This window comes from Balearica regulorum, chromosome 3, assembly GCF_011004875.1.
Source record: "Balearica regulorum gibbericeps isolate bBalReg1 chromosome 3, bBalReg1.pri, whole genome shotgun sequence".
Classification (NCBI taxonomy): Eukaryota; Metazoa; Chordata; class Aves; order Gruiformes; family Gruidae; genus Balearica; species Balearica regulorum.
Window position 1 is genome coordinate 102503031 of NC_046186.1, and position 12153 is coordinate 102515183.

The 12153-nt window shown below is 43.0% G+C and overlaps 1 protein-coding gene across 2 annotated transcripts in view; it reads right to left on the minus strand.

The window, feature by feature from the left end:
* Nucleotides 1-2394: 2394 nt before the first annotated feature.
* The window catches only part of PTPN14 (protein tyrosine phosphatase non-receptor type 14), a 114330-nt gene continuing 104571 nt past the window's right edge, over nucleotides 2395-12153 (minus strand). For both annotated transcript variants that reach the window (XM_075749245.1, XM_075749246.1), the window contains exons 16-19: nucleotides 11121-11249; nucleotides 9934-10168; nucleotides 7622-7785; nucleotides 2395-2791 (exon numbers count right to left, since the gene is read on the minus strand). In XM_075749245.1, the coding sequence (XP_075605360.1) occupies nucleotides 2663-2791; nucleotides 7622-7785; nucleotides 9934-10168; nucleotides 11121-11249 (657 nt within the window). In that variant the 3' untranslated portion in view covers nucleotides 2395-2662. The remainder of the gene's footprint in view (nucleotides 2792-7621; nucleotides 7786-9933; nucleotides 10169-11120; nucleotides 11250-12153) is intronic.

Consider the following 12153-nt stretch of genomic DNA (forward strand, 5'->3'; position numbering starts at 1 on the left):
GTTCAAACTTAATTCATCATTAGGAAATTATTCAAAAAGCTATAACGAGATAACTAATTTAATACACTTTGCTTCAAGGTTTATTCCTTGGCTTGTTTCCCAGATATAAAGCATCTCTGTGCAATTATCATGCAGATGCTGCTGAAAAGACTTTAAATGGTTGCTGCTAATTTAACAAGAGATATGTTGGCATTGGCAGAAGAAATTAGAGGAAAACTGAAGTTGATTGAAAACTCAACTGATCCCTAAAAAGGAACACAGTCAAGATATTAGGGCTAAATAACTCCTCACCATTCGCTGGTAGCTAGAGGTCTCCACCAGAACCCTTGCCACCTTGTTAGGCCTGTATTGCAGGGCACCACATCAGCACAGCGCAGTTTTAAATACACCTCAGAAACATTCTGGTACAGAGCCTTAGCTTAAGCTCCCACTGGTTTTAGGGAAGGGTAGGTGTCAAGGTCCCTTCAGTGCTGAAGCTGAGAGTGCTTGTAGCCTTAGGCCTTTCTACGCTGACCAGGGCTTCGGAGGTGGGGATGCAACAGAAAAGCAGCGATGGGACTCAACGATTACATTTACCTGGGAAACGGTTATCAAGACAGATAATTTCATGGTGACAGAGTAACTGCATTGCATCACGTGCCCTGAGAGGCTGCGGAATCTCCACCCTTGGAGATTTCTAAAACTGGACGTGACCCTGGGCAAGCCTCCACTTGTGCAGAGCCATAGCTGATATCTAGCAGCTCTTGTTTCTAATTCAGCCCTGGGGTGAGCAGGGCTGGGACCAGAGACCTGCAGGGCTCCTTTCCAGCCTGCTCCGCGCTCCTGCAATCCAACAGCACTGCCGAGGTGAAGCAGGGCCGGACTGCCCGCAGCGTACAGAGCTGGGAAAAAGGAGTCTGTGTGAGGAGGTGCAGTGCGGGAACCGGAAATAACAGAGTGGGAGTCCCACCACAACTTGCTAAACCTCTTTTTTTCTTCCTTTAAATTTTAAATGGCAGTTTTATCACTTCTACATAACTGTAAGTAAACCCTACTGTGCACACACCGCAGTGTAATTCATAAGGTGATTTACTCCAGTGATATAAACAGTTTGGAGAAAAGAACATACACTAAGTTGTACAAAACAGCTAGCCAATGCTGAGGGACAGAGGCCAAGGAGGAGAGAGGAGGACAGGTCTCACTGCCGAGATACTTCCAGGACACATGGATTTTTTTTTTTAGCTCTGTCAGATTTGCTTGCTGGCCTGGGACGAGCCAGTTAATCTGCGCACTAGTTATGCAGTGGAGGAGGTTTGTTTCCCTTTTCTGTTCTAATTGTAAACTTCAGACAAGGACTATTTCTCCTTTATGTATTTATACAAAATCCTCCTAATCCTAACTGCAATCCCTGAACACTACACCAGGATAAAATAGAAATAATAAATAGGAAGAAGAATCCGAAGTGACCAAACAGAAGACGGATGGATCAGTGCAATTTAATACAAAACCCAGCCTATCAAAGTGAGGTTTGCCAATAGTGAAGACTGCTCCACATGTTCATAAACTACAAGACAGTGATGGGGGAAGAATCAAAGCAGAATCTGAGCTAATGCTCTCAAGGGTCACTATTTGAAGAACTCGGATATGAGGAAAGACCATATGGATCATTTTGACAAAGTTCAAGGGAGTAGAAAATACAATGATTACAGTGCTGAAGACAACAGTTCACATGCGAAACTAAGGCAACTGGAGATGCCGAACTTAAATGAGATTCCTTATAAACAGGAGGGGAGCCTCAAGGCAATAAAATTTGCAGGGTAATTCATGAGAAGGGTCTTGATTTGAGGGTTTTTTTCCAGCTGCATTTAGTTGCATTCCTCTGCTGTTCAACCCACAGCCTGCCAGAGTTACCAGAAAGACTCATTCCCTGACTTCAGCTTGCTCTGGAGCACTGCGCTTCCCCCTGCACTGCTTCAACTCTTGCGAATCCCTTCGAGGACTGCAGACAGTAGCAAAGGACTCATTTAAAAGATCCAATATTGCTTTTTTCAAGGACTAATCTAAAACCGTAATTCTTGTGGAATTTGAACAGTTTAGCACCCAAAACTCTCTGCCCTCACAATGGCCTGTGTTTGAGCCCTCTGGAACGTGCTCTGCTGCATGTGCAGAGGCTCAGGTCTCCCTGCCCAGGACCGTGTCTGCGCAGCTTCCACTTGTACAGAGCCGTAGCTGACGTCTAGCAGCTCTTGTTTTTTATCCTGGAAGCCACGCATCTGGGCCCAAAACGTTCTTGCATGAGAAAACACCCACTGCCAAGTAACTGTTCATTTCAGAAGCTGTGTAGCAAAATAAAAGCCAGTAAACTACCTTTACAAAGGATTGCTTTCCCTATGGACATGTTACAATGCAGACCAGTCATATCAAATGTGGTTCAATTTGAAGGTCACTGTAAGTTTTACAAGTTATTAAAGTAATTCACAAGTTATTACAAGAAAAATAAATTATATCTTGTATAAAATAATCCACGGGAGACTCTAGTAAAGAACAGAACAATCATTCCTTACTTTCAAGACAACTTTAAAAAGTGCAATATATGCACACAGTGTTGTCAAGGCAGTTCCCCTCGTTCATTACGTAAGGTTCAGTCAGATCCACAAAGCTGGGTCTGGGATGTTGGAAAAGATTAAATAAGTCTGGAGTTCTGCAGAAACTGGATGAGCACTTGATAGACAAATTTGTACTGGGCTATGGTCTGGATCATAAACATTCTCTGCTCCCGCAGGTGTCTCAGCATCACGGGAACGTCCACTTTCTGCAAACCAAAGAAATAAAAGCATAAGGATGTAGGTTCATTAAATCAAACAATCATTGTCTCAAGTATCAGTTATATGACACAGGAAACTATTGTAGTTATATAATGTAATGAATTATAATCAACTGTAGTGAAATACAACAATTTTTTTCCCCCCAACTTTCATTTCAAGGAGTATTACAGTAGTATATACAGGTTACTGCGCATCCAATGCTTTCCCCACTAAAGCTCACGGGAATTTCTGGACTGATGTAAGGGGACAGATGACCAAAGACTTGTCTTCCAGTTGTGTACCACTGATTACCTCTCAGTGGATCATCAGCTGAACACCTAAAGGGCTGCTTCTCTTTGGAGTTTTTTTCTGCTTCAACATACCTATTTTCAACTCAGTAAAATAAACCAAATATATCGTATTTTCTCAGGTTAAAGGCTAGATATATCAGGAAGGTCTAGTACAAAACTTAAAACAGCCAAGATTATATAGCTCAGTTCAGACTCTACCACCGAGCACATCCACAGGCCCCGTGGCCACTTGCATACTGCGCTCTGATCGGTGCTCAGACTTACTCAGGGGGAGGAGCTGAGAGATTGTATAGCAAACAGGCATCAGGATCACAAAGAACAAAGGTTGCCTGGACAAAATTAAAAGTGCAGGCAAATATAATGACCCTTCTACTAAAAGAGAAGGGAACTCACTGTCACCAAAAGATCCATAAACACTGACAACAACTGACCTCCCACAGCCATGTCTATGCTAGACAAGTAATGCTCCAGGAGAAACACCTCTGTGAAGTGAAACGAGGACCCCAATACACGTTGTGCAGACTTCAGGCCAGCATTGGTCTGCTGCCATATACTGAATGACCACTAGCAGCTGGGACATGTGAGGTGCTCTCCAAGAGAGCGTCTTCTGGCTTAGTTTCATCCCAAAGAAATTCCCTCACATGCCCTGAAAATGCTCTGCAACAGGACCTAAAGCACAGTATGTGGGGACAGATAAGGAAGATCCCCTGTGAAAAAACATCCCAAACCCCATTGAGCACAGTGGGGGACGTGCACCCTGTAACGGTCCGAATCAAAAAAACCAAGCGAGTTGTGTGAAACAGAGGCCCAGGAAGTAAAGTGCTAGAAATCACTGCAAATTTCATTAGGTGCTACCATTGTATCTCCAGCATTTAGGGAGCAAACAACCTAGGATGTTGTTATGTTTTATCTGTTACAACAGGTACGGGAGGAACTATTCAGAAGTCAGTGAGCCATGAAGCTCAGCCTGCCAGGCTCAAATTCAAAGGGCATGTCATATGACACAAGATTTGGGATACAAACTTTCTATGGCAGCAGTAAATACAAGCACTAAGATATGAGGAAGCTCTTAAGCAGTTCAAGATAGAGTAGCTGTTCTTCAGTTCTGTATCAGACCACACAAACTGCAGTTTGTACTGCCAGTTTGCCATCCCATAAACAAAAATGAACTTAGCAAGTCTTTTGGCTGGGATGAGAAATGTTACAAGCACAATGCCTAGAAAAATGGACAGAGAAATTAAGATTGCTGCTGACCCTTGGAAGCACAGCTGAGCATGGAGTCTGCTTCCATGCACGCTGGAAGTTTTCTGGAAAGTTTAAAATAAAATCACGCTGCATATCGATTTCTGTCCATATATATAAAACTCAGACTCTCCAGTCTGTGTAAACGAGCCCTAACTCATAGGCTATCACTTTCTGAAAACAAGTCGAAATGTTCCGCCACATACTCCAACCAGTTGTTCTAAAAGGACATCTCTAGAATCAACAACCGTAAAGATTTGTTATGAGTAATGTCATATTATCTTCAAATGGATGCAAAGGAAAATGTAAGCTCTTTCCAGTTAACTTGGCTGACTGGGAGAAAGCCTCCCCGTGGACTCGGATGCTTACGAAAGCCACCCGGTCCTTGCTGGGCAGAGTCACGCGGAACCTGATCTCACCTGAACAGCTGCAAAAAAAATGCAGACCAGCGTCGACCTGCACACCGCCTTCCCCTCTCAGCAGTTCGGTGCTTCACAGCTCATTGAGTTTTACTGGGCACACAGTAAAACACAGAGTTTTACTCTGCACACCTCTGCAAAATGGATTAGGCTTCGACTTACCTCAGAAACGAAAGAAAAACCTGTCCTGCCTCTTCACCCTTGCTATTTTGTAGTCAACTTAGCATTTTACTTCAGGTAAGCAGAATCTTCGAACTCACCTTCATCACAACGTACGTGTCCAAAAAAGGCATGTAACGCTTTGCTAAGGTGGCATTTGCAAAAAGAACGAACAAAAATGCTACTCAATTCTGACTCCCAAACTAAATATCTCCCCTATGAAAACACACTGCAGTTGCTATCATGAGTTAATGATGTCCTGGTGCCAAGTCCGAACTAGAAGCTGGTAGAGCAGGATCTCAATTACTTTCTTGTTCTACGTGTCTACAGCAGTAAAGATATAATGATGTGACATATTGCTATACAGCAAGTTACTGAAACTATATCCCTGCAACGAGATACACAGCTTTAGACTCAACCAGCAATTGCCCAGAAGCCACAGCGACCGAAGCTGTATAGAATTTGATTAAACACAGCTTTTTACCTAAACCTGAAACCTCAACACCAAGAGTTCTGGTTTTACTTCCAGCACTGCTGCAGACTTTCCAAAATGGTCTGGATCAGGATGTTCAACCTCCCTCCCCTTTTTTCCTTCACCACTAAAATGTTAAGGCTAATAAATCTACTTACTAGGACACGTCTGAGGAAATCAACCAATTCATAAGACTAAAGCATTTTAAGTAATAAGTCATTTTATTTCAGAAAAAAAACCCAATTAATCCTGCTTCAAAATAAACTAGTAAAACTGCTGCATGAAAAGGAACCTTCTGTGTGCAGAATGCAGTATCTGTCACAAACTGAAAACATACTGCTTCACTAATAACAAAATGTTATGATTTTTAACCTTTTTTTTAATTAGGTTTTAACAAACCAAAAATATTAACTTAGCACTATCTAGAGCAACAAAGCCCTTAAGGAAAATTGTCTTTAATATTAATATTAATGATGATTTCCACCATTAATCAAGACAAAAGAATGCTTTAATTAAGGGACATCAGAGAAATCCCTTATTGAGGACTACCATCAGCTCCTAGTGAAGTTGATGAGAATTCTTTTGAATGTCAAGGGTTGTGGTACCGCCTTTGTCTTCACTCGCTACTCTTTGCCAAATAGGTGACTTATGTAAACCGCAGACAAACTGAGGTGGCCAAAACGCGTTGCACAACTGTTCGCGTTTGTTCCTGGTGCGCCACTGACATACAGAGGTTACTGCAAAGCAGACACAGCTACACTGATGCTCACAAGCCATTTAGGTATGGCTCTTGTAACCCTACGGACTTCCTCTGGTATGCAAAAATTTCATGGCTGCTGTGTGAACAACAGAAGCAGTTGCTTCCAGATGCCAGTGTGTTAGGAAAGAAGTCAAGCAGGCTCAAGAGCCAGAGCTGTTGCCCCACAGAGGAGCAGTTACTGAAGAGCAGCCAGCACAGAAAGGCTGCAGGATTCTCAAAGAACATACTTGTGGGTCCTCTCTGTCCAGGCCAGCTCCTTCTTCCCCTTCCCCCTTCCCCCCCCCCCCCCCACTTACCCCACCCCTCAAATGAAAAGAAAAAGCGTAAATTGTGACATAGATCTACAGGACAGCTTCACCTCTAGTAAGGCCCAACCCGAGTTGGAGGAGGTTCATCACAGCTGAACCCAGCCCAGGATCTCCAGATGACCTTGTAACTACAGCACGACAAGCTGCTGGACAGGGATGACAGAGAACAAAAAAATAACTTCTTGCATCACCTTTTTTAAAAATAGCGATGAAGAAGAATTTGCACTGGTACTTGCCTACTTTAGGACTTGTGTTTCTGAACGAGTCAGAAAGTTGCACTTTGCACAGTGCCTTGTGCAGAAAGGCTCCAATCTATAACTCTATGGCAACACAGAAAGTAGGTAAGCATTTCAGGCGCATGCGTCTGGGTTGCAATTCAAGCAACTCACCCAGTGGATAATTAACAGGAGGGCAGATGATATATGTCTATTTGTCACTCTTGCTGCATTCTTATCTCTACAAGAGGTTTTGGTCTTTGAGCAGTTTCTTTGGCAACAGAAATCCCCAGTTTCAATAGCTGTCGTGTCAAAACCCTGTGGCACATTGCTATTCAAGATGTGATGCACCTCCTGGACAGTTCCTCAGAGACACAGGACACAGACAAAAAACCAAGTTGCTACACATGGTTGCTCTGCTGGTGCTCTTAGTCTTGAATTCAGACTGTATTACTAGTCTTGTAATAATGGTTGCAGTTCCTAAAGTCCTGTTCCCCAACGTACACACACCTTTTTCTTAAGACACAGATGAGATTAGAGACAATACAAGAGAGAGGAGGGAGTCCAAGGAGTGAATTTAGAGACCAGAAAACTTCAGTTAAAAGAGCAAGGAAGCTGACATTATTCTCTAGCCTCCCTCAGATAGTCCTTGAAACACACTGTCTCTAGGCTGTTAAATACAGGTATGAATTAGACTAAATTCTTAAGACAGAGAAAAAAAGCCCTAATTTTGAATGTATTCAAATAATACTAATAAAAATGCATAATATCAACTCAACACTACAACAAATAACCTGCCATGGGAAATCTCCACCTGTTGCATTCAAGGCCCTCGTCTCACAAAGGTTATCAGAAGAAAGCACTTCAATGCCTTTTAACTTTAATCTCAGAAATGTAGCTAGTTAGTCAAGGAATGAGCTCAGGGTTTGTCCTGAGAAAGAAGCTGACTTACTTCGTTATGCTCCAAGCACCCAATCATCAGTTCTGTGAGGATAACCACTCCGGTCCTTCCTACCCCTGCGCTGCAGTGAACCACGATAGGAGGGTTGCAGTTGTTGCTGCTGTCCAACACACTGTTGGTGTGGCGACGCACTGACTGTATCTCCTCCAAGTAAGCTGCAAGAGAAAATGCAGACAAGGTTGCAAACATCTATATGTCTAAATGTAAAAAATGGAGAGAAAAAAAAAATATGGAAAAGTCATTCTTTGTCAAAGTAGCAATAATTTACGTTTTTTACAACATTCTAATTACTTTGGCCAGGGCGCACCGAACAGCACTGAATCCAGCAAGTACCAGCTGGGTGTCAATTATTACTTGGGAATCTGCTCCTTTAAATTAAATAGTTCTTTTAAAAATTAAATTCTGTTTTCCCCTCTGCAAATCTCCAGGTCCCCTAAGCAGATGATTCTAGACATTACTTACAGTGATTCCTGCTATTAACAGGCTGGGATCAAAACAACAGCTAAGTCCCATTGAAACTACTGCCTGTCAAAGCCAATATCAGATGGGAAGCGAGCATCCATCTGCCCTGTTTCTCCCTTCCACAGTGAGGCAGAACGTCACCCACCTCTCCGCTCAGGGTTTGTTTCTCAATGGCTACAAGGCCTTCTGGGAGCTCACTCTCTTTGTTTTCCCTGAAGCCATTTCTAGAAAGTGCATGAATCAAGAACAGTTGTCTCGTGTGACTCTCCCAGTGCTCAATGCATTCTACTGTCAGACCGCACAGAGAACCTTACGTACTGGAAGCTCACCTGGTTAAATAAACACACCATAATCTACAGCTCCTACTCCTACCTCTAAACATCACTCCAGCATAGTCTAGATGCATGACAAAGATGATGGACCTCACCGAGAAAGATACATCCAGATGCATAACTCTTAGACACTTAGCTTCCCACCAGTCAGACTGGAAAGCAAGATCTGAGCCGAACTCTCCTGCCCTGACTCCTGGTGTCACGGCACTGCAGCCTGAGCAGCCCTTTTCCGTGCAGGCAGGCTGTGGCTGGAGGCCTACCAGCGTCAGAAAAGCTGCATTTTAATGCACACAGCGCAACGGGACTCTACATGGTGGCAAACAATTGGACAGAGGAAACGGGGACAATCAGGTTCCACTTAGTGCCATGCCCAACCACAGCTATGTGGGTTGGCAGGAGAAGCAAGTACGAAACAAACTAGGAACTGGGCAATAGCTTTGCCTTAAAGACAGATCCCATGGCGCTCCTTTGCCAAAGCTGAAATGTCATTTTTATTTTCTGCCCTGATGACTGGGAAAGGAAGAACATGTTACTTACACCAAGCTAATATCACGCAAAAGAGAGTGGATCACTAAAGGACTGTAGCTGTGTCAAGACTGATGGGGTACTGAGGGGCCTTGCTGAGAGAGGACTTAGCTGCAGCTGCAAAGCTTTCAGGAATTAAGAGGGCAGGTATCTCCAACGCATCAGTACACCATGTACACACTCGTTCAGTGGTAACAAAGATCTCTGCATCACGTTTTACTGTAGTGCCAGAGATGTGGCTTTAGTTAAATAATGGTTGAATTCGTATTACTTAATATGGTAGTGTTTATTACTTGGTAAGAAGTAGGTAGCACTATTAACTCATTACAGATGAATATATGGGCTGTATTTTCAGCAATGCACAAACCAGGACCATATTTAATTGGGAAGGCCCTTATCATTGCCTAGGTACACGTGGTTAGAAGAGCAGCAGTGAGTCCAGACTTACTGCCTACGTGATGGAGCCCTCCGCTCTTTTGCAACGAGTCCAGTGCCTCTGGACTACTAGATGCTGGCTGTCAGCAACAGGGGCCTCCTGTGAAACTGGGCTTGTGCCGTATTTCACCAACGTCTGAACCTCTCATGCCCAGGCCTCTCTAATCACATTTATGTGCAGCCTAGGATCAACTACACTCATTAGGTAGCTGGGAAGTAGCAATAAGTTACACTGACAGATCACCCAGCAGAGGTATCCTATTATTTAAAATTTCCTGAGTCTTTAGCACTGCTGCCGCCTCTGATTTTTTCCTCCTGTTATGTCAGGTCTTTCAGACCAAACCCCTCAATCACCTTAGCTCCTACCTCTTGAATCTCACTTTTTTTACCTCCAAATCACAACAAAGTACAACCTAGTCAAGGCCTTCATATGCCACGGCAATAACCATTTGATACCAATCCCAGCTCTAACTAGGTGCAGCGAGCTGAATCCAGTGTAAGAAACCTTTTCCTTGATGTATTTTATCATGCAAGTTAAAGAAATCTTACATAAAAAGCCTTGGACTTCTTCTGGGCACCCATGGTCTGGCCAGTCAGTATACTGCAAATGCCACACTGTCCTCTCTTGTCCAGAGAGGAGATGTTTGACCTTCAGACCAGTAGTTGCATAGCAGCCGGAGTCTGTGCGGAACTTAGTTGTCACCTTGAACTTCCCGTAAGTGGCTGAGCTGTGCTTAGAGCCCAGTTTAGGCCAATAACGATGACTCTTACTTCTTCCTCCCTCCTTAATAACCAAAAAAACAAACAAACAATAGCCATTAGTTCCTGCAATTTTAATTCTCTACAAAGGGTACAAAACTCTGCAGATAAGCCAAGTATTCTTATTTCAAACTGCTGAAAGAGCATGGCGCATCCCACAAAGTAAAGAAAATATCCACTAAAACTCTCAGCCATATAATATTTCTAAGTGTAAAAATGCTTTAAGAACTAACTCTTGTCTCGTGGCAAAAGCTAGTTACTGCCTACAACACCTCGGTAAATATTCTCCTCCTGGGGAAGCCTCTCCTTTAAATGGAAGGAGATTCTCTTCAGCAGCTTCTAACTATCTGTTGTTGATCAGCCTTGGGAACTGGACAGTGACTTGACATGCTATGGCACACCCTGTGTTTGCTAAAAGCAACCAAGCAGAAAGCAGAATGCAGTGTTAGTTAGCAACGTGTGCCAATTTTTTTGATATAGCACATAGTTCTTGGATTACGGTAGAAGTAACTGTTTTGCTTGGCATAAGAATAAAAAGGATTTTTTTTGTTTGGTGGGTTTTTGGTGGTTTGTTTTTTTTTTTTTTACATGGACACTTCTACGGAAACAACAGCTTCTGGTCTCTTTTCAGCTGATAAGAGTGACGGTATGCAGAACTGGCCTTGGATGGGGTGGAACTCTGTGTCATTTTAACCAGGAGCAGTTCAGCTCTCGCATTCCAATGGAAACACCTTTGTTTGGTTTGGCCAAACTGAAGTGAAGCAGGGGGGAAGGGGGTTCTGCTTGTTTTGCTGTGGTACTTGACAAACTGAGTACCAGAAAGTTACAAAGTACAGTATTATAGCAGTACAAGTGTATGTTCAAACAGGGGAAGAGGAAAAAGAGTTGTTGATAGAAAAAACTGGTTACTGGAGTGAGAAGCGATAACAGGAGATTTGCTCACATCAGAAAGAACTGTATTCTGTGACTTCACATACCTCTTCAGCTGTGACCATGGCTATAACATTCACCCCCTGTTCCCACACCATCTGCCAGAAGTCATGGCACGTGTGTGGCAGAGGCCCTTGGGTAGCAATGTAGTGCCACTCCTCTCCACCTACAGTCACCTGGGAATAAAGAAAAAAAAATAAAATAAAAAGAGTCAGTGCCCAAATTCTCAGCAGTGTCTGTGCCAGAACTGCTCTTTAAACAAAAGAGACCATAACAAAACCTTTACTTCTTTGTTCTTCCACTTTTGTTCAAAATTTTGAACAAGAATCATCCTTTTGATAAGAGCAAATCTGACAAAACACAATTCTTTGGTGCTTCCAAGTCCTTTCTTGATGCCCATAAACACAAAGCTTTGAGCAAAATGTCATCTATTTTTCCTGCCATTGCATCTGGATCATACAGCTGAAAAAAGTGGGGGTTTTTTTTTGAGGCCCTGTTTCTGATATGCCTCAAGTACAAATAAGCAGCTGACTGACTTCCCTGGGCTTGGTGACAGACCCATGATGAAAGAAAAACTGAGCACCAGACGAAGTGTCTATGTGCATTAAAAAAACCATCGCATTGCTGCAAATTAACACACAGCGGTGGGGGAAGCCTGAATGCAAATGACAGTTTGCACAAGGAAAGCTGAAGGCCTCCGCTGTTTAGGACCTCCCTCAATTTTTTCCCACTCAGGCAATAATTTCTTAAACAGATTCTTACTACACTGATCACTGTTGAAGATGTGGCCAAGCTGTCCCCAGAGGATGCAGTTATGCCCCCACACTGTACATAACGCAGAGGACAGATAGGCCTGTTGCCAGCTAGCGATGAGATCAAGATGGGCTTCATTTCAACTTACTCTTCCTCACTCATCTTGGGTTTTTCAGTTCAGAAGCTGCAAACTACTATAAAGTAAATCCAGCACATTAAATGGTTTTCAAATGCCACATGAAATTTAAAATTATCTAAAGCTGTAGTCATGTAAGTCTATTTCCCAATACATAACTGGATTACCAACCACATCTTAGAAAAATATTT